Source organism: Protomyctophum parallelum (assembly GCF_964188405.1).
Source record: "Protomyctophum parallelum genome assembly, chromosome: 23".
Taxonomy (NCBI): domain Eukaryota; kingdom Metazoa; phylum Chordata; class Actinopteri; order Myctophiformes; family Myctophidae; genus Protomyctophum; species Protomyctophum parallelum.
The window spans coordinates 12,559,368-12,582,974 of record NC_139715.1 but is presented as its reverse complement, the minus strand read 5'-3'; the positions used below and the strand labels follow the sequence as shown (position 1 = coordinate 12,582,974).

General features: G+C 43.7%; 1 protein-coding gene across 1 annotated transcript; it reads right to left on the bottom strand.

Moving 5' to 3' along the window:
* Positions 1-1,311: 1,311 nt before the first annotated feature.
* Positions 1,312-2,355, bottom strand: LOC310854157 (calcium-binding protein 39-like; the record flags this gene model as incomplete). The annotated part of the gene is made up of 1 exon (XM_083758688.1): positions 1,312-2,355. One exon carries the CDS (start codon positions 2,353-2,355, stop codon positions 1,312-1,314), a length of 1,044 nt encoding a protein of 347 aa, XP_083614814.1.
* Between the last annotated feature and the right edge of the window lie 21,252 nt (positions 2,356-23,607).

The following is a 23,607-nucleotide window of genomic DNA, read 5'->3' as shown; positions in this document are numbered from 1 at the left end:
AAAGAAAAGTTTGTGCGCGCGCGCACACACACACACACCACTGAAGTAAGATAACATAAACTGGGGAAAGAGAGGTTCAGCTTTATGTGGTAGATAATGGTGATCAGGCTGAAAACTTTCCCAAATATGGAGTATTTTATGGCGCAGATACATCATAGATGGTGACCGACATCGTAGACTGGCCACTTGAAGTCCCAGATCCACATGTAGCCACAACGTACATGTCTTTCCTGAAGACCACACTAAAAAGCACAAATAGATAAATCAAAATGTCTGCTGAGGAGACATGCAGGGACCCGAGTGCTGAATTAGCCCTTCACTAAATCCCACCCCAAAAAACGATTGTCCAATGCCAATCCAAATAGTTTAACGGTTGCTATGCAGGTCAAGCTTTCTTCGCTGCTAACGTGCCTATTGGACAAGGATGGGTTGGGGAGGGACTTAGTGAAGGGCTAATTGCCTTCGCCTATGAGTAAACAGGACACGCAGTGATTGGCCAGTAGTCACTTTGAGTGGCAGTCGGGCAAACGCTCTTGCCAGAACACAATTTACTATTCTGTCCATACCGGTTCGCAACTCGAACGGGGCTGACTCAGCTAAGCGAACTTCGCAACGTTCGATACGGCAACTCAGCGGTGCCGTGTCATTAATCTGAAGGCTCATTGCTCCAAAATTACTAAGCCTATCCCTAACCCTAAACATAACCGCAAGCACGGGAGCAGCGCCAAGCCCCCAGTAAGGCTATCCAACGTTGAAGCTGCCACTACCTACTGGTGAAATGTGGAATTGCAGCACTTTCATGGAAGTGGACGGACGTTCATGACGTCACGTGCAAATTTGAGGTCCGGGCTAGGCTAGGCTAAACTTCCGCTCACTCGAGCCATTGAGTTATAATAATACTTCCGGCAGTCTTCCGGTGCTTCAAAATGCCACTGAGCAACTTCCATTGAAATGAGGGCGGGGCTAACGCTCCGTTTCAGTGTCTATCCTTCTATTACTCTATGAGCAGCGCATGTTATGGGCAGTCCCCCAACTCAGCGGTGTCTCTCATGGCCCAAGTTTGCTTGAGACGGCGCCCCTTCGTCGTGGTCTAAAACTGTACTTGGAGGGGGGCAGGACCCTTTACTCAAACCGGTGTCGATATCCTAATGAGTGGATACGGGCATGTGTGGTTGTTGGCTTGTTTTTGTTTCCTCAAAAAAGGGATTCCCCATTTGTTCAGAAACAACAGCTGCTGAGGGGTCGATTAAGTAGAATTCGATTCTATGAATAATAATAATGGTCTCATGGCCCCCAGTTCCGATCCCACCCTCAGTCCTCCTGGGGGGCAGGTCTCCTCAGGTCCCTGATCTGTTTGACCAGGTAGGTCTTTTCGTCGTTAAACGTTTCGTCCTCCGTGCTGTCGTTCTGGAACTTGCTGAAGAACTCAATGAGCTGGGTCTGGTTCTTCAGAAGGATGTCCAGGATTGGCTGCGTCTTGTTCGAGTTCGCCACAAACACCTTAAAAACATGGAACGCCTCAAACTGAGTGCAGGGGCTTTCGTCCCGTAGCAGGTTCATCATCAGCTTCAAATTCCCTGACTTGCTGATGTATTTTGTCATAATGGTGAAATTGTGCCGGTAGAGAAGTAGCTCCTCCAGCAACTGGAGGGATTTCCTTTTGGTCACGTAGTTCTCCGAGCGAAGCAACTTCTCGTACTGACTAAAGAACGTGTCGTAATTCGTCTCCAGGAACTCTGTGCTCAGCAGCCTGTGTCTCGTGAGCAGGTCTTTGAGAGTGTCGAACGGCTCCGCACCGAGGACGAACGGGGAGGTCTCCGCGAGCCTGAACAAGTCGTAGAACTGCTCCGACCGCAAGACGATCTTGGCCAGTGGCTCGTGTTTGACGCACTCTCGCAGCATGCTGCTGTAGTTCAGGACCAGCGCTTGGTCCTCGTAGCCCTTGAGCAGCGTGAAAAGCAGGCTCTGGTGGGCGCACAGGTAGTCCACCGTGGGCGCCTGGGCTCCTCCGACCTGATGCCTCAGGACGCTGCTGAAGATCTGCACCACGTCCTTCTGCTCCTTGGGGGCCGCGATGAGCTGCAGGTTGGCTACGAGGGTGGCGAGCAGGCCGCTGGCGCAGAGCTCCTGAACCAGCTGGGCCACGGCCTCCGCCTGGGGCTCCTTCTCATTGGTACCGTGGAGGATCTCCTTCATGGCCGCGAGGCTCTTCGACGTCTCCCCCGCGGCCTTCTCCCGTGACACCTTGTCGGGGCCGTCCTGCTTCTCCAACGCCATCATGCTCTCCCTCAGGCTGTTGACGGTGTCCGCCGGTGACTTGGGGAAAGTTTGGGACTTGCTGAAGGGGAAATGCATGATGGATGGTTTACCGGGGGGAAGGGGGCAGTAGCACGTATATTTGTTTTAACGGTCGCGGTACTGCGTTCTCAAAAGCTGGTCTGGTTTGCTATAGCACATGGGTCAGAATAATGTTCTCATTTCTTAACACTGCTCTTTGAGTTTTTAAGGCCTGTGATCTAACTTTGTAGGTATAATGCCTTCTTAAACAATCTAGTGTGATAAATGGGTCTTGTGACAGTGTATTCTCTGTATGGATATTAATTAATATTAACTTTGAGCTACTGTGTGATTAATGTGAACTTTGAGTTTGTTTGACTGGCTGGATTAGAACCTTTTTTTTCCAATTACTACTGAGTCAGTGGATTCTCGACACATTTAATGATATCGGCTAACATTCCCAAGATGGTGCATCATAGCTGCATGCTGATTGGATCTAGTTTGGCTACGTCATGGTTGCTATGGTAGCAGAGGCAAAACGCACTTCTTTTTACGGTGTGGCTCTGTAGGAAACAAGCCATCTAGGGCAGGGGTCTTCAACAGGGGGTCCGGGACCCCTAGGGTAGGTAGTGATAGGATCACTTTTCTTTTATATTAACCCCTTGAAACCTAGAATCTGTGTGTACGTCTGTAATCCACATAATTCGAGAACCGTTTGGCCCAGTGACTTCAAATTTGACACATGCATTCCACACCACCACAGAGAGTGCAGTGCCTGGCCTTGAGTCGGTTGATGGTCCGTGAGTATGTAATCCTCCTTCTCTTCGGGCCCCACGATGACCTCTCTGTAACCCCTGACTGTCTACTCTTTTTGATTCTTATGGTCAACAGGTCCTTTGTTTTGTGCCCCAGTCTATGTTTACCCTTTTATTCTGCTCTCTCTTGGTCGAGCACCGGTCTCTCCACAGTATGACCTTTGTCACAGACTTTTGGACTATTTTAGGTGGCAACTCTTTGGTTTCTTGATCCTAGACCAGGGCTACTCAACTTAAGATGGCTCAGGGGCCACTCAGCAAAATATCAAAAGTCCAAGGGCCACAAGCCCAAATAATGTTGGTCCTATATTGGATTTTTAGTCAGTGATTTTCTAACACACAATGAGTTGTCTAAACATTGAGGAAACACACAGTACGACCTACATTTCCATCGATAAGGCCAAACCTCATTGAACAAAAATCATGTCATGATGACATTGAACTATTAATGATGAAAAAACAGATTACTGTTGTCAATAAATCAAATCAGAGGTAGGTAAGAGGCCAATACTACTGAAATTAAGCCATATGTCTCATGGACTGGTACAGACATACATAGCTACCTAAAATACAGTTTTGGAAACGAGAGAGAGGTGTGTGTGTGTGTGTGTGTGTGTGTGTGTATGTCAGAGAGAGAGAGAGAGAGAGGGAGGGAGCCTCAAGGAGAGAACTAATTTTTCTTTCGAGGGTTGAATGATAGTCAGATGATAGCGTCTTTGTTTTTAAAATCAGCAAAAAGTGACTCACCACAATACTTGCACGCTCTGCTTGCACGCTCTGCTTGCACGCTCTGCTTGCTGCTACGGACTTTCAAATCAATGGACAATGGTGACCTAATTACGATATGTTTCAATATTGGTTGGGTAACAGGTAACATATGTATGTATGTATGTATGTAAGTTGTAAGTTGAAAGTACTATACTGTGGTCAGCTGGCTTATAATAATATACCGTATGCTCAGAGGTATATATACTGATGTGACGTATAAGATATGTATCAATGCCGGGGTATAACTGGCTTTCGATGGTGACGTAATAAAGGTAGGTTTCAGATTACATATACTGTAGGCCTACATGTATACAGACATACCTTTACCATCAACATCAGTATATATGCCTCCGAGCATACACGTGCACGTACGAGCACGACCACAGTACTTGCACGCTCTGCTTGCACAAGTAATAACTGGACGGGGCATGCATTTCCAACTTGCATCGTTCCAGCCAAAACGTTGGCCAAAAAGAGGGGGAAATGAGCAGAGTGAAAGATCAAATATTGACGGTCTAAGAAGTGGTTAAATGTCTGAAAATACACGTTAACAAAAAACATGAACCAACAAGTCTATGAATCTAGGATATATTTAATATACAGTATGTAGTGCAGGGTGTCCCTGCTTCATCTCTCTCTCAGCTAAGGGGTCCTTGGCCTGAAAAACGTTGAAGACCCCCTGATCTAGGGCAGGGGTTCTCAACGTTTTTGGCTGTGGACCCCCGGAAATGCTTTGGCCGTGTCTCTCAGTTGGTCTGTCTGTGTGTGATTGTCCGTGGCAAATCTTGCAAACTGTTCAGCATCACATTTCATTGCGCTTCATTTGTAGGTTGGCTATTTTTGCCAAAATGGTCGCCTACTATGACATTCCCAGAATAGGAATGCTATACGGTTCATGGTTAACTCCATGAATGAAACCATATGGTCCCATACAGGTCCATTTGGTTTCATTTTACAATCTCAAGAGTTAAATTATTGTTAAACATCTGCATTACTTCATTTAAAAGAAGTCTACGCAATTAGAGACTGTAGAATAATTGTTTATTTTTGCTCAACAACAAAATATTCTTTAGTTTTGGGGTCTGAGAGGGTAAATCTCATCAAATGGTGGTTTGTGGCTCAAATGCTGAATAAATAATGGGCCTTGATACGACAATGGTTGAAAACCACTGAACCACCCTTTACTCTCTGTTGGCTTTCATGAAAGCCAAAGTGTTCAGCCTCAGATTGCTCTGCTCACAATGAGCCAGAAGCAGGGGGTCTGACAGAGACAAGTCAGCCGGTTTGTGAAGCAGTCGACAGTGGTTCACAGGTTCATTGTGGCAAAAGCACAGAAACAACAACACACACACAGCATGAACATCCATTTTGGGGTTGTTATTGATTGCTTGGTGACAAGCGCTTGGCAGAATCTTGATCAAAGCGGCGTCAGTTGCTCTATTAGCCATAAAAAAGGCCACGTTGAGATGGGGGCAATTTGGGAAATTGTTTCATCCAGAAGGGCCTCCCTTAGGATCCCGGCTGCAAACACATGCTGACTGATGAGTTTTGACAACAGCTGTGACCAGAGCTTCATTTCATTGGTTTTTTGGGGTAGGGGAATCATATTGTGCCTGATACGTGTGCATCCGCGCATTGTTAAAAACAACACATAACACCGGTGCCGGTTCTTCATGAAACGTTTTTCAAACCCATCTGATCACAGGACTATATGATTTGCCAGTGTTTCCTCCTGTATCCTCTTAGTCCCCTAGCGACCTAGCCTACCCCGATTGTCAGTTGAATTCACCTGTGTCTAGTTAGTCCATGTCTATTTATATGCCGCTAGCGTGTTCAGTTCCTTGTCCGTTCGTCGTCGTAAATGACGCAGTCAGTTCTCTGTGCATTTCAGAAGTTCTTTGATATTTCCAAGTGTGAATAAACAACCTTAAGCGTCCTCTCTGCTCTGCCTGTGCCTGGTCGCCCTGCACCTCCAGAACCACACCGCCGCGACAACGAGAAACACACAAAAGACACCTAAACAACGTCCCACAATCAATAATGAAATAAAAATATTCATTTATGATGTATTTTCTCTATTATTAAGGTTATTTTTGCAGTCAGTTTGTATTGGTGGTGGGGGAGGTAGTGGTACTACAGTGGAATGTAGAATTCAATGTCAGAATGACATAATACCACTGAGATAAGAAGTCTCAAATGTACTAAACCGGGTACCAAAACCTGGACAAACCGCCGGTCGATAAGCACATTCTAAATGGCTCCTTCTGACATGCTCACAAAAGGAGTTTACAAACTGCCACTGTTGGCCTGCGGTGGTTGCCCTGAAAGCACACTGACATTTTAAAAGAAGAAACCACCCGATGGCGACTTCTTGTCGGGGGGAACTTTCACTGGGGGCATTTGTTGTGAACATGCCATTTCCTATTCGTTGCAGTGGGATTGCCCGTGGGGGATCTTGGTTTGTTTTGGTCTCTGTGGGGGTTTCGCGTTGGTGTGCGTTCAGGTCAACTCTGGTCCCCAGGTAAACAACACAGACACAAACAACGCGCACAAGCATACGCACACGTGCGCGTATAAACACATGCAGGCGGCTGTCTAGGTAATTATCCTCTCCTCTGACAGGCTCAAACTGTACCTCTAAAGACCCTGAGTTGACAGCCCGGGTTGGCTTAAATGAGGACTTTTTCAGTGGATGAAAAAAACACCGGAGACTTGACGCTCGCTTTGTCCACATGACGGCTCTGAGGCTATTTTCTTCCTCCCACAGCAATTATTCACAACCTGTTACAAGTCTCAAGCTGTGGGCCGCGAGGGTACTGCATATCCATTTGGTTGCAGACCCCCCCCCCCCCCAACTCAAAATATGTTGTTCCACAGACGCCCAGAAGCAAAGATTTGAGTTAAAAATGTTCGCTTTAAAAACATATATATATATTCAAAGATTTGCACACATTTTGTTAATTCTTTCAAAAGTAGCAGATCTACAAGCTCATATAGCGCGCCGCTATGAGCTTGTATATCTGCTATTTTTTCAATAGCCAAAGTATCAAACAATGGTTAAAGTGATTACACAGATGGCCTTCCCGGTTTTAATGAGTTAAAATCCTTGATTTATCCAAGCCGGAAAACACAATCGATTGATTGAACAATTTAAATAAACATATGCTCTGATTACGCGGTCAGATGGGGTGCTAGAGCACCCCCTAGTGAGACAAGAGTGTTTGTCTAGCCCTGTGCTCAGCCAGCTGACTAGAAAGACGCAGATAAACAGAGATACAATGTTTCTTGTACAGTGTACACTGTACAGTATGTGGACTCCTGATCTGATCCAGGAAAGGCTGAGAACCACACTGACCTACAGTATATGAATACTGGATTCTCCATGCTCGCATTGTCCACACACTGTCTCCAATTAGTCATAATCGCTATAGTCTAAATATAAATATACTGGATTCTCCATGCTCGCATTGTCCACACAGTGTCTCCCACGTAGTAATTATCCCATTCAGAACGGGAACCCATTTTGGTGTCAGCATCATGTTATGCTTTAGCTATTTAAAAATAGCAGATCTACAAGCTCGTATCGCGCCACCGAGTGGCGCGATACGAGCTTGTAGGTCTGCTATTTAAAAAAAATCGAAGAACGACTGACATTTTCAGAATCTGATCTCAGGTCAGAATGGGATAATCAGACCAGTGTGTGTCCAGTGGAAACCTCGTATGAATCTGATCTCAGGTCAGAATGGGTTATTCATGATCTCTAGTCTAGTCCGCCCCGTGTCACAGAGCGACGTGCCAAGTGGCTCTGAGCCACCGCGACACCCTAATCCCCTTCAAGACATGACAGATTGAACATTGAGAAGAGTGCTCGATGGGTGCATCCTCTGCTTTGACCCATACCCATGCATTTAGACCTGAGATCGATTCTACAAATGCCTTCTAAATCCTGACAGTTTTCTGAAAAACCCCATGTTTCTATATCAGTGGTTCTCAAACATTTTCATGTCAAGGACCCCCAAAAATATATGTAATTGGCCGCCGACCCCCATCTGAAAATATGTTGTTCCAGGAACCCCCCCAGAAACAAGGATTTCATGATCTTTCAAAAATAGCAGACCTACAAGCTCGTAAGCGCGGCACTCTGTGCCACGCTATGAGCTTGTAGATCTGATATTTTTCAATAGCTAAAGTATTACAATAATGCTTAGAAACACCAAAAGGGGTTCCCGCCCCAACATGGGTTAAACCAGTGCCACAGAGAGAACGGAGATTGCATTTTAATTACCTAATTAAAATGTAAAAGACCAATATTATTATGAAGAAAACAAGATGTTAAGACCGCTAAAACAAATAGCGTTGTTTATTGGCTTCTGAATGTAGGTCTTTTAACATGTAATGTCTATGGAGTGACGTCACCTGTTTAACATTCAAGGTTCCCACAACATTTAGGTGCTCTCACTCTTACTGACTCCGAAAGACTGATCGACCCTTCCAGTTCAATGTCTCAACTCCTGACAAACAACATCCAGCCTTTTTATCCTCTTCACTCTGTCACTCTGTCTCGGGCCGGCCTGTTATTCTGCCATGTCTCGTTCCCCCAATTGATCTGTACTCTCTACTTTGACATATCTTCCTCAGACCTCTCCGTCCTCACACGCCTTTGCTCTCTACGTCCAATCAATCTGTCTCTGTTGCATCTATAACTCCCCTCCACACTTTACCTCACCTCAGCTCACCTCTCCCATCTGTCTCTCCATCCCTTTGTTTTTCACTCTCGTGTTTCTTCTGTCAGTCAGCGCTCCTGACAGCAGGGAACTGATTCGCCTGACGTTTCTGCCGTTAACTTTGCGCGTCATAACTTTTCCGCGGTGAAGCTGATCAAGCCGCTCCACGGCTCCTCCGGTTGCTCTATATGCTCATTACACAATGTGATCGTTAGTTGAAATTTCACGCTGCTTTTCCCATCGATCCAGGTTAGGGGGGGGGGGGGATCATGTTTACTTTATACAGTATTTGATTGCATTTTCTTTTTCTTCTGGGCAAAAATCTCTGCTCTGTGCATTTGTCCTGGAGATCTGTACTGTAGTCTGCGAACCTGTTTTCAAGGTCAGAGTTATGGACCTGGGCATGTCTGTACTTCTGATAAGCACTAAGAGCAGCCTGGCATGATTCATGAATAATGAGTTAGATGTCGTTATTATATAGCCTTGGACTCCTGCCTTGTTTAGCATTAACCCATTTTGGGCGGGATAACCCCCCTTTTGGTGTTTCAAGCATTATGTTATACTTTAGCTATTGGAAAATAGCAGACCTACAAGCTCATAGTGCGGGACCGAGTGCCGCGCTATGAGCTTCTAGGTCTGCTATTTTTGAAAATATGGTGCAAATCTTTGAATATATATTCTTTCAGAGCGAGCGTTTTTAACTAAAATCTTTGCTTCTGGGAGGGTCTATTACATATAATGTTTGAGGGTCCTTGATGATGTTTGAGAACGACTGACATAGAAACATGGGTTTTTCAGAAAAAACTTTTAGAAGACATTTGTAGAATGGAACATAGGTCTAAATGGGTTAACATCAAAGGATGTAATGGCCTATCAATGTTTTGGTCCGTCCGTCCATCCGTCCACCACTTTGTTCTTTTACATTTTATCCCAAGAGTTTTGTAACCCATTTCTTTCAGCCAGTGTCAATTTTCACACTTTTACTTAAATAAAAACACTGGCACCGAGTAGGGAGACATGTAAATGGACACCACAGCAGGTCTTAAGTATTTCATCGCGGACGTGCCCTTTCACACCCTTGGGGAACGTGTCCAGCTTGCCCAGATGGTAGATCTGGGCCTCATTACTTTAGAACTAATGTGGCATTTAATTAGCCATAGGCTACGCATCCTGCCAACTACACCACAATGTTGCATTAAGAGGCTGTGTATTAATGCGTATGCCAGCTCCATGTTCAAGGGTAGGACATCCCTGACACGACATATGGCCTGCTTCACCACAGAGGGAATGAATGTTTATTTGCGTCTTTCTAGTCAGCTGGCTGAGCACAGGGCTAGACAAACACTCTTGAGAGTCGCGGGCCAGGGAACCAAACTAAAATTGATGCCCTCCCAATATTAAATAAACAACAACAACAAACAAGACGCAATACCTCAAATGCTCACCCTCCATTCCTCCGTTTAGATCTAAAACCACATTGACCAGAGACAATAAAAAGAGTAAAGGCTGCTCAGGAATACAATCGTTCTTATAAATGACATAGGTGGGAGAAACGTCAGTTATTTCTGGTCCAAATAATAAGGGACTATTTGGTGAAAAATAGCAGATCTGCGCCAAGCTCACAACACGGTCAAAGTATTTCTCCACTACAAGTGAAAGTTGCTCAGATTTTTACCCGTTGAAATATTGCTTTAAAAAATACTTGCTACTGTACTGTTTTTGCTTTGGCAGACTTTTTATGCAAATCGTGGGAAATGAGGCAGAATGTTTTGTTTGTGTAAAAATGTTTCTTTTACACAATGCAATATTGAAGCAATGTTATGGTGTATCCTGTAAGTCCATGTGGGCTGGGCGCCTTTGGTGCATGACACAGAAATAAAGAATCTATCTATGTACACTGCAAGTATTGCTACATTGTTTTCACAATGCCTTCACGGAACTCTCTGAAACCACCTAATGAATTAACTTAGTTTGATCAACAAACAATTCTGCACAAAGCCGATATACTGTTGAAACATGTATTAAATGCAGTCAAATCAACCAAAAGGACAGCTTTCTACTGCGACCATTACTGTCACATTCAGGCTAATTAGGAAGCTTGTGGACATTCACATAATCACACTTTCTCCTTGGTTTCCCTGCACCTGTACTATTAGGGACGTTAAGCAACGACGGCTACGGCAGTCCGCTCCGGCAACCGGAAATGAACCAGTGCTCGATACATAAACCTGCCTGCCGTCGCAGCCGTTCCTACTACGGCAGAACCTATACTTCCACGTAGTGTCTACAACGTCATGTCATAATTGAAATAAACTGTCCTACAGTACATTACACTGATTGCTCTCTTCTGCTGTGTAATGTGTTGGCATGCTCTGAATGAAGAAATAACACTAATTCCATATGTCATAATAACCATGTTTATTAAAACTGTTTTAAAATAACACAAATTGCTCCAGCACCTTCCTCTTTCCACTGCTGATCATGTCCAGCACATGCAAGATGCAATTAAGTTATCGGCACCGCGAGACGGGGTGTTCTTTTTTTAATGTCTGTGTTTGTGTTTGACACATGCTGCATAGACGCGTCGTCACCAAGGGAAAACAAAACGCGACGGAAACCCGTCGCCGATCCAGCTGTTTGCTTAACGATTTTGACAGCTAGGGCGATTGCGTCATAGCCGCCGTACTTCCGCCTAGCGGATCCGTCCTGAAAACTGTCGTCGCTTAAAGTCCCCTTTATCTCCGGTGATGGCGGGTCGTCTTTATTAATTTGCATATGAACACAATATTGCGGACTCTGCTCTAAGACCTTCTTGTTGCTAGACAGATGCAATAGAGCTCACCGATACGCAGTGGTGGACAAGGTATATATACCCAACTAAATACTTAAGAATTCAAAATGATACAAATACAAATTGTGAAGAAACATGTTTGCATGTGTAGCCCCCAGCCAAGACCCAGCCCTGCCAATCGAGCTCAGCCCTATTGGCATGACAGTTGGCGTTGGTCTGGCGAGTGGGAGGCCCGGGTTCAATCCCCGCTTTCCGCAATGCTACACACGGTTTGTACTGAAATTTCAAACGTGGAAAAGTAATCCACAAGCTCACATCATGACGATGAGTCATGCAAATGCCATAAAATGTGACTTGTCAGTGGAATGTTATCTTATCAATGCTAATTACATGGCTTGGTTGAATGCTAGCTTGATTCCGATTGGCCAATCACGGAATTGAGTGGTGTGTTATTTCTGAATAATGACCGCTGACCTCAATAACAGGCCACTCGCTGTCTAATCAAAGGCAAAGGCTTGTAGTGCATAAAGAACCTTGCTGTGTTTGTTACGCCACAGCTGTATACTCCACCACGCTCCTTTCACCGTGGCCACCGTCGACCCTGAGAGAGCGTAGAAAAGAAGTGCAGCGATAATTAACCTGCGAGGGAGGGACTTTAACCTTTGTGAGCCACACAGATGGAACCGAGAGGACAGGACCTTCACCGGCTCCTTTAAGCAAAGGTGTTTAAAACGGCCGTGTATCCGTTTTTATTCAGGTTGGGCTTTTAAACAGATTTAGAATTTAGATATTAGGCTCCATGAACCCAGCTCCATACAGAGCGATGTGTCGAGTTGAATGAGTTTAATTGATGGTCGCAATAATTTTGTGTCTATGAGTGCTGCATGGTCCCGTGCTCAACCATCTGGCCGCCAAGATTAAATGAATTAATTTACCCGTATACCGCCAGCATTTGCCCCGTTTTACCCTCATTTTGAAGGAGCCAAAACCCGCTACTGGATTATTTAGGAGTGTGTGTTGCGACGGACCAGATCCGGCCGGTCTCAAAGGATCACCGCAAACCATTACACCGTTGGCTATGTACCATGCAATAAAGCTTGTTATTTTACCAGAAATCCCCATCTGTGACAAGGCATATAACGGCGATCGAAAGAAACAGATACAGTGGGGTGTGGGTGCGCACGCACTTGAAAATGGCGCGCTCCATTGTGGTTGGCAACGCTGCAACCCAGTGGTAAATTAAGTGGCATCACGACTCCATCGATCATAAACACTATGAAAGACCAATTGCCGTACATCTGTGAGCTTCTAGAACCGTTGGGGCAGTCTTGGGGCATAGCACTGGAGTAAGACCCTCATTATTCCACCATACTGTATCAGTGCTATAGGACTGAAATAATCAGCATGCGTGCGTGCGTGCATTATGTATTATGAATGTGTGTATGGACCAGGGATCCCCAGCTAAATTATTGGTAGTTACAGTAGGAACCAAAATGGACCCTCCTTACGCGTCTGAAACTCCAACATTGTGCAAACTGTAACCTATATTGGTGTCCTAGATTTGAATGACAATATTAATATACAATAGATTAATATACAATTAATGTAAAAAATATATATATATCTTAAACAACATGAAAATATATTTTCATTGCGATACGGACAAATAGGGACTTAGAAGTACACTACCTTAGTTCCATTGATGAAAGCCAGAATGCAGTCGATTGACTGATCGTTTAAGTGAAACAAAATGTCTTCTAAATCCTAACAGTTTTCTGACTTTGACTCCAGGTCACACCGTCGTTCTCAAACCATTTCATGTCAAGGACTCCCAAAAATATATGTAATTGGCCGCCGACCACCCATCTGAAAATATGTTGTTTCAGGAACAAACATTTGGGCCACATTTTCACGATTTTTCAAAAATAGCAAGACCTACAAGCTCTATGAGCTTGTAGAACTGCTATTTTTCAATAGATAATGCTTAAAACACCAAAAGGCGTTCCCGCCCCAAAATGGGTTAATACTGCAGGAAAACAAGTCTCATTGAAGTCGGGAGCACCCCATGCAGTGCAGCATGGAGCCTCAGTCCCCCCAGCCAAGACAAGATAGATCCATCTTCCAGTTCTCGGGCACACAATCATGTTTGCCACGGGTGGCGTCGGCGCGCCACCTTTACGGAAGGGTGGTGTTGAACGTCATTCGTCAGTGGCTTGCACAGTGGCCTTTTCGCGGGCTATTGAACCACGACCGTTTCACCTTACGTGGTCGATATAACACCGTGCAGTCGCCGCCGCCACCGCTGCACCACCCCGGGTGGTTCTTATATAACTCTCTCTTACTATAGGCCTGTAATGCTGTCATGCTGCTATACCCAAACATGACAGAGGGAAGATGTGGGACACGGAAAAAATGTAGGAGCCAAGCATGGTCGAAGGAGACGTTAACTAAACATGTCACCTCGTATGGTGTATGTCACCGTGCCATAGCCTATAGCGTGTTTTCAGAGATTAAGCGAGGCATTGCCTGAAGGCCTAATGCATATTATATCAGACTGGGTGGTCCTTGAAATTCAAAAGATCCACAGAATCACTGTATTACCGTTGGACCATCAGCCCCACTGAGCCAGTGGAAGAAGTACTCATACGTTTTACTTACTGTAAGTATAAGTACTAAATACTGAAAGTAGAAAGTAAACACACTGTTACAAGAAAAAGTGCCCGAATTCAAAATGTACTTGAGTAAAAGTAGAAAAGTTTCCAAAGTGTACAAAGACGCTTTTGAAAATAGCAGATCAGCAAGCTCACAATACGTCACGTGCGACACACATTGTGAGCTTGTAGATCTGATATTTTCAAATGAGTGAAATGTATTTTCAAATGGCTGAAATGTATATAGAGCTGAAGTGGTTAATGTATGTTTTGTGTAATAAAAATCTACAAAGTAGCTAGTAATAATTGTAGTGGATTAAAAGTATAATATTTGCCTCAGATGTAGTGGATATAAAGACAAAGAAACCTTTGTTGTCCATTACATTTGACATAGTAGAAGTACTGAACATTGTTAATACCAGTACCTCAAAATTGTTATACCTGAGGTCGATTCTACAAATGTCTAAATCATGACAGTTTTCAGAAAAACCTATGTTTCTATATCAGTGGTGCGCAACCATTTTCATGTCAAGGACCCCCAGAATCATCTGTATTTGGCCGCCGACCCCCATCTGAAAATGTGTAGTTCCAGGGACCCCCCCCCCCCCCCCCCAGAACCAAAGATTTGAGTTAAAAAACGTTCGCTAATGAAAGAATATATATTTAAAGATTTGTGCCACATTCTTACGATTTTTCAAAAATAGCAGACCTACAAGCTACGAGCTTGTAGATCTGCTATTTTTCAATAGCTAAAGTGTAACATAATGCTCAAAACACCAAAAGGGGTTCCCGCCCAGAATGGATTAAGTACAGTGCTCGAGTAAATACTTACTTCCCCGCCACTGATTCATGTACTGGGTGCCTTTACTTTGACTCCAGGTCACACCGTCCCCGTTCTGTGCCATTTTGAAGTGAATTGCATCCGGACTATACTTAATTAATCTGCCGGTGAAACCGCTCGACCGCAGCGGGCGACACGCATGGAAATTCAGACAGCTCAACTTGGACTCCTTGAAGTTCAAGTACAAACAGTATAAGGAGGAGGTGTGAGTCGTGACATACGGTAATTAAAATGCAATCTCCGTTCTCTCTGTGGCACTGGTTTAACCCATGCCGGGGCGGGAACCCTTTTTGGTGTTTCTATGCATTATGTTATACTTTTAGCTTTTGAAAAATCTTGAAAAATATGTGTCCCAAATGTTTGAATATATTCTTTCTGAACATTTTTAACTCAAATCTTTGCTTCCGGGGGGTCCTGGAATAACATATTTTCAGATGGGGGGTCGGTAGGCCAATTACATATAATTCTCCTTGGCATGAAATATTGAGCACCGCTGATATAGAAACATGAGGTTTTTCAGAAAATTGGCATGATTTAAGATTTGAGCTAAAAACGTTCGCTCTGAAAGAATATAAAGATTTGCGCCACATACAACCTACAAGTTCATGGCGCGGCACCGATCTGCTATTTTTCAACAGCTAAAGCATAACATTGCTTAAAACACCAAAAGGGGTTAAGCCACACCAATGCAACTCAATGAGTTGCATTGGTGTGGTCTACCTTAAAGGAGCATTCAGTGATTTGGAAAACCCCCCGTTTTGTCCTATTGTCTATAGGGCAGAATATATAAGTCCTATTGTCTATAGGGCAGAATATATAAGTCCTATTGTCTATAGGGCAGAATATATAAGTCCTATTGTCTATAGGGCAGAATATATAAGTCCTATTGTCTATAGGGCAGAATATATAAGTCCTATTGTCTATAGGGCAGATTATATAAGTCCTATTGTCTATAGGGCAGCCTGTGCCCTATAGACAATATCAAGGATCTTGCACACAGACCACACAGCTAAGTCAACTTCATCAATAAGACCAACAGCAACAGTTTATTGTACAAGGGACAATTGAAAGAGTTAAAATGTTTATATTTGTATTTATTGACACTGAAGTTGCATTGTTTGTCACCTGTCGTCTCCCCTCTGCAGGAGGGTGCCAAGGACTGTCGAGGAGGAGGGGTGTTTGTTCTGTTTACGTTTCATTTTCATTGTATGTGTTTGATGACACATTGATGTATGCTATGATGACTAAAACTAAGACTAAATATATCAACAATTTCGTCAACAAATAAAAACTAGACTAAAATGTTAGGAAGGGACTAGTGGACAAGAGATCCAGTATAAGTCATTTTACACTTGGTTGCATGCTGAATATAGCCGACCTACAAGCTCACAATGCGTCGCAGCGCGACGCGTTGTGAGCTTGTAGATCAGCTATTTTCAGCAAGTGTAAAAACAGTCATTACGACGGCATCAGGGCCCGCCAAAATATATTTTAGTCGGCTAAATCAACTGTAGATTTAGTCGACGAAAATCTTATGATATTTAGACAACTAAAACTAGACTAAGACTAAAACCTTCCGGGTGACTAAAATGTGACTAAAACTAAATGAAATCTAATCTATTCAAGAGACTATGACTAAAACTAAAATCTGCTGCCAAAAACAACACTGCACCAAACCCCATATGTACTGGATGAACTCTCCCCGTCATGCACTTTTAAAGGCATCTTACGTGTATTTGCGTAATGGCATTGTTGAGCTCTTTGGTTTGACGGCCCGGCCGTCATCACCATTATCGTCATTACCGTGGCAGCCACTTATAGGTAAAGACGTGTCATTGTGTTCCCTTTGAACAGCCCTTCAATCAGGACAGATTTCCACCAGCACTTTTGCATTGGTGTAATTAAGTAACTGAAGAACTGAGAATTTCCAATCTTCAGTATAGTCCTACTTTTACTCCCACTCCACTTCTACAGTACAACTGAAGTGCAAATATGAATCACTCCACTATACAATGATTTGAAAACTTTACTTACTAGTTTATTTGTTACTTGTTACTAAGCCATTTGAAAGTAGCCTAACTACAAGCTCTATCTCACAATGTATCGTGAGCTTGGAGGTCGTCTTATTTTCTGCATGAGTACTTCTGCTTTTGGAACTTTAAATACATTTTGATGCCAATACTTTTGTACTTTTACTCAAGAGAAAGTTTGAGTAAAGATAAATGGGTACTGGAGCAAAAGAACTACAACAATTTGCCGGTTGCTTTGAAGAGCTAAAACGAGACGCACAACGTACTGCCGCTTGGCTAGGACAACCAGAACTTAACCTCAATAACAATTAACGTACTGCCGCTTGGCTAGGACAACCAGAACTTAACCTCAATAACAATTAACGTTCTGCCGCTTGGCTAGGACAACCAGAACTTAACCTCAATAACAATTAACGTTCTGCCGCTTGGCTAGGACAACCAGAACTTAACCTCAATAACAATTAACGTTCTGCCGCTTGGCTAGGACAACCAGAACTTAACCTCAATAACAATTAACGTTCTGCCGCTTGGCTAGGACAACCAGAACTTAACCTCAATAACAATTAACGTACTGCCGCTTGGCTAGGACAACCAGAACTTAACCTCAATAACAATTAACGTTCTGCCGCTTGGCTAGGACAACCAGAACTTAACCTCAATAACAATTAACGTACTGCCGCTTGGCTAGGACAACCAGAACTTAACCTCAATAACAACGTTCTGCTGCTTGGCTAGGACAACCAGAACTTAACCTCAATAACAACGTACTGCCGCTTGGCTAGGACAACCAGAACTTAACCTCAATAACCAGAATGAACGGTTCTTTCAAGACTCAGGGATACACTATATAGGTAACCAGTGTAGTGTAAAAGTGTAAAATCAGTCATTTCGAGGCATCAAGGCCCACCAAAACACATTTTACTCGACTAAAACAACTGCAGAATTAGTCGACTAAAATCTTATGATATTTAGTCGACTAAAACTAGACCAAACACTAAAACATTCCGGGTGACTAAAATATGACTAAAACTAAATGGAGTTTCATTCCAAAGACTATGACTAAACTAAAATAGAAATTTGCTGCCAAAAACAACACTGATAGGTACTAGTGCTAAGAGCACCAGTTATTTTGCCCTCTGGACAGCAATGTGCTCTTTTGAAAGTTTTGGTTTTGTTTTGTACAGCGTAACAGTAGCCGTAACATGTGGCCCATGGTGACCGTAACATGTGGCCCATGGTGACATTGACCATTTCTGAATTAAAAGCTTCTAATATATTATTTATGCCCCAAAATGTAATTTTGCCAGTCCCCCAGGTACGGTTCCGTGTGCGGTTGCACACAGTGCCCTTTTTCCCCACTTGAGCACCTGCACCTCAAAATGTCTGTGCATGCCAGTCAGACCTCTAATGACATTCTGGGGGGGGGGGGGTCACTGTTTTTCCCCCCCACCTTCACTTCTCACGCTTTTTGCACTGACCAACAATGGACACTTTGTTTGGCATTGCACTGTTAATTTTTTTATCATTTTTGTTTTCATGACGAGATACGGATGAGACACATATGATGCACTGACTGACTGCTCGTTTGCTTTTGCCTTTGTTTACCGTTGCACTGTATTATTAATGATTCTAATTGTTTTGCTGTACACAGCAGTACATTTTATCTATCTATCTATCTATATATCTATCCATCTATCTATTATTTAGTTTTAGTCACATTTTTGTCACCTGGAATGTTTTAGTGTTAGTCTAGTTTTAGTCGACTAAATGTCATACGATTTTAGTTGACTAAATCTACAGTTGATTTAGTCGACTAAAATGTATTTTGGCGGGCCTTGATGCCGTCATAATGGCTGATATTTACACTTGCTGAGTATCTACTTATTTTCCCCAAGTCTACACCATGTTTTTTCCAGCTTGTTTTTGCTGAACGTTCACATAATTTACATATATACATGTCCAGACCGGAGACGCCAGGGTTCACTGGGTTAACCACTTAAGCCGTCTTCTATATATTTAATCATATGATTTATCTTATAGCCTCTGAGCTAGGCTCCACTCCTTTACTGTCTATACACACACACGTCACTGCACTCACTCACACGCAGGCAGGCAGTCTGAAAAAAATCTCTTTCAAATTCTGTTGGAGACGCTGCTGCTGGCAATTTGATATAACCCGATAAGGTCTGGTAATTTGTTTGGACTTGCCTTTGTGACTCCATGGAAACTGAAAATAAAGTTGATGCGTTATACTCGGTTTCCATTCAGCTATGCATTATGTTTACGCCAGTCCCCGACAGTCACAGTACACACCAATCAAATACTGGATGATGCAAATTGCTTACTCTTGTTTACTTGAATAATTTAATCACATTAGTTATTAGTTATATTTTCTTAACACAGCTTATGGACATGCAACATGAAACTGATGTTACTCAACAAATTAAATCGTAATCAATTTACAATCTCAAAAAATTTAAATGTCCAGCATTTGCAAGCACTGGAAAATGTTGCTATGGTTTCATGTCTTATATCTCTCGCATTCAGACCTGTAGACTGGATGTGATTGGGGGGGGGGGGGGGGTGAAGTTGCATCATTCTTGCATATTTAATTTGCTGCGTTTGCGTTCACACTGCATCATGTCGGGAGCAATGCGGTAAAAAATCACAAATAACACCCATGAAGGACAGCGCTCGGATTTCCAGAGTTATAAGGCTTTGAAAATCCTACTTTGACTGGAGGTGAATGGGGGCCGTGTGTGGATATGTGTCCCCGGTAGCCTAATCATTAAAATATGCCATTTCTTAAGGTGCCATGCCTTATGTTTACATCCTGTTTATTGGACTATTAGATAACCTTTGAACTCAGTACGACGCATCACTTGGCGCTACACCAAATAAAAAATAAAATACCCCAATGCATGACGTGCGCTGATGTGATTCGCGCACGCGCAACACAATCAAGAATGACACTTTGTGCGTCAAAGCGTTGTGAGCTTGTAGATCGGCTATTTGTGTAAAGTCAGCCATTACGACAGCATGAAGGCCTGCCAAAATACATTTCAGTCAACAAAATCAACTGCAGATTTAGTCGACTAAAATCTTATGATATTTAGTCGACTAAAACTAGACTAACACTAAAACATGTTTTACCACAGCTAAAGTATAACAATGCTTAAAACACCAAAAGGGGTTCCTGCCCTGAATGGGTTAAAAAACTGCTGGACGACCAAAACACTATAGCAGGGGTTCCTGTGTTGCATTACATTGGAATACGGTTTCGATGGAAGCAAACAGCTGTACCCCCATTTGAAATGGTCACACAGGACCATGCAGGCTGCAGGCCCATGGCACCACTAAGGCTTCTGCCTGGCTTCAGTCTCCTCACTCGACCACATCTATCCACGGTCAACGGGTCATCTTTGTCAGCGAGCATTTGTTTTGCAGATTTGCCACAACTCTTTGCTAATTTCCCCTAACTATGAGGCTTAATCACGGGGTGTGTAATTTAGGTGAACAAATTACATGAATTCTTAAAACGGACAAACTCCAAAAAGGGCAATTGAGACATTCTGCGTGGAAGCCGGGCCAATGTGTGCCAAATAATGACACACACACACACACACACACACACACACACACAGTCTCCATTTAGTTTCTCCATTAAGTATACAGTCTCGCACCTGCAGTAGGCTAGCACAGGCGAAAAAGCAGTAAATAGCACAACACAGTTTTGCGTGATACACATGTGTTACAACGTTCCACACGTTATGCTTATTGAGTTAACTGTAAATAATTGCTTGCTGAGAAACAGGCGGAAACACGCAGACTCTCCAACACACACACACACACACACACACACTTATGTGGACTTGAGGACAAGTGACAAGCTACTATAGTCTTTGCTGTAGGCACATTTCTGTTAATTAAATGTCTATTTTTGTGTTGATTTTCTTTTGAGGCTAACCACCTGCTCTCTCTCACACACACACACACACACACACACACACACACACACACACACACACACACACACACACACACACACACACACACACACACACACACACACACACACACACACACACACACACACACACACACACACACACACACACACACACACACACACACACACACGTCTGCTAGTCGAGGCATGGAATTCATGTGGGGTCTGTTGATTTAGCAGCTTTTAGCAGCCCGTGATGGCGACAGGATGGAGACTGTGGAGAAGTGGGGGAAGCGCTGAATGCCTGTCTGATTGGCTTCTAAATAGTCTCAATGGGGCCTCGTGCTTCGTACCGATTATCTGCAGGGTGCAGACTTGCACATACAACTGTGTGAGCATTTCTGCGTGTGTGTGTGTTTGTGTGGGAGGGGCGTGCGTGCGTGCGCGCGCATGTTGGCAGAGAGGGTGAAGCCAAGTTCAAAAGCGAGAGTGAGAGATATAGGGAGAGAGAGGCAGGCAGTATATGCATTTGGAGAAATGTTTCATGCAGACAGAACCGAGCTGTAGCCTGAATATTTTATTTGGTCTGAGCGAGCTCGAAAAACCACCGCGCCGATGAAACGTCTCGTAGAGGCATGAGATGATCAAGGCTGTCCACGCTCCCTCCAAACGAGCCTTGTTCGTCCAATCCCAAGCAGGTTTTTTGTATAACCAGAGGCAATTAAGCCCCAAGAGTGTATTTTTGAAAGAGCACTCAATTCAGCGGCTATTTTCGCCCCCAAATCTTTGTGCATGAAGCACCGCCTCCGTTCTATACTGTAAATGTCACGTGCCATTAGCGGATGGCACAGTAATAACACTGTTGCCTCACAGGAGGAGGGTTCTGCGTTTGACTTTAAACCCGACTATAGAGACTGCGTGCTCTCCCTTGTCTTTGTGCGCGTTTCCTCCCACAACAAAGGACATGCGTTAGGTTACTAATACTCCTGCTATATACAGTAGTGTCCTTGAGCATGACGGCCCTTAGAACTGGAGCAGAAGCACTACTACATGCTGCCCAGGCTACCTCCCACTCTGCAGTCCTGAACCACCAGCTGCTCCTAGACACCCTAGCTGAACTAGCTAGGGACGGCGATGCCTTTTTTTTTCCCCACCCCGCACAGAGCCAAGAACACTCGTCTTTTCAGTGAGTCACAACTCGCTCAGATCTCGCTCGTTTTTTTAATCTCAAAGTACTACATTACAGAATGAGGGCTTTATAGGTTGTGCGTGTAGGCCGCCCCCACGAAACGGTATCAAGCGAAAAGTAAAGTTCGGTAAAACGGATTAAACCCCATTTGCTGCGCTATGGGGGGGTGATGAAACTGAATGAGCAAATGGAATCGCACACGCCGCACAATGCCTGGCACAAGCCAAATTACTTCTTTGACGAGACAATTATATAAACACAATGGACACAAGGAAGTCTGCTGATTATAGGACAATTACAAAGAGATGCGTAGGAGAATAAGGAGAGATGACGTAGCCTGCACTACGCGGACATCTCCATGGAGGCATGTGGTGCGCGCCGCTCTTTTTGGCATGCGGTTTACGGGTGCTTTTAAACTCCACTATGTGACGCTGGACCAAAATACCATTAAGGGACAGAGCAAGCTCCTATATTCGTAATTTCCGGGCAGCAGCTGACTTGCGGGTCGCACGTAAAGGCGGCGACAAAAATGGAGACCTAAGTGCTCTATTTCCGTCCATGCCTTATCTCTAAACTACTTTTCAGTTTTTTTTTTTTATTATTTTGAAAAACATTTTTGAATAGTTAAAATAGCCAATCTACAAGCTCAAAACATGTCAATGTAGATTGGCTATTTTAACTATTCCAAAAGGTTTATCAAAATAGTGGCCCAGCTCCTTATCCAGACATCAGTCTTATCAAAACTTGGCACCCCCACATCTTGCAAGTCTGATCGGAACCCTACAAACCATCCCGCACGCTCAGATCTATTAACCAACGCAGGGAGGCTGGCAGTACCTTCGCTAAAAACGCCGGGACAACGCTCCACACGTCCCAAACTTTTATCCCTTCTAGCTCCAAACTATAATGGAATGCACTTCCCATAGCAATCAGAACTGCAGACTCACTATGAATCTTCCGCCGCAATCTGAAAACGCACCTCTTCAGACTAAAAAAAAAACAGGTCATGGTTCACATCATGGGTCACAGTCACCTGTGAGAGAAGCACTGTCTGTTATTTCACACAATCACACAGAGCCGTCTAATCCAGGGAGGTACGAATATTAAAGTATTCTATAAAAGGTCTCCATGCCTTAGAGAATCCTTCTGTGGTTCCTCTAGAGAATTTTAAGAAGTACATCACATCGTTGAGCCAGTTTTGAAGACTTCCAAGATAGTAATATTCTTCTTCTAGCTAAGAGTGTTGCAAAAGCAATGAATCTCTAACTTCTGATTTGTGTACTGTATACTGTAAGGTGGTGTGCCAAATATAGCTATCAATAGACATGAGGCGTGCACATGAGGTGCTTGAGTGCGTCGATCTACCCACCACTCGTCTGTCAATTCAGTCCTCAATTCTCTTTCCCATTTGTTTTTTAAACCTTGTATATTATCAGTAAGAGATGAGATAAATGAGTAAGTCTGAAACAAACCCTTTCAGTTGGTACATTTTTATGTAGACATGCATGGCACTCTATAGTAGTGTATACGCATTAGTGGTGGAAAGTAACTAAGTATTTTGACTTAGTAGTA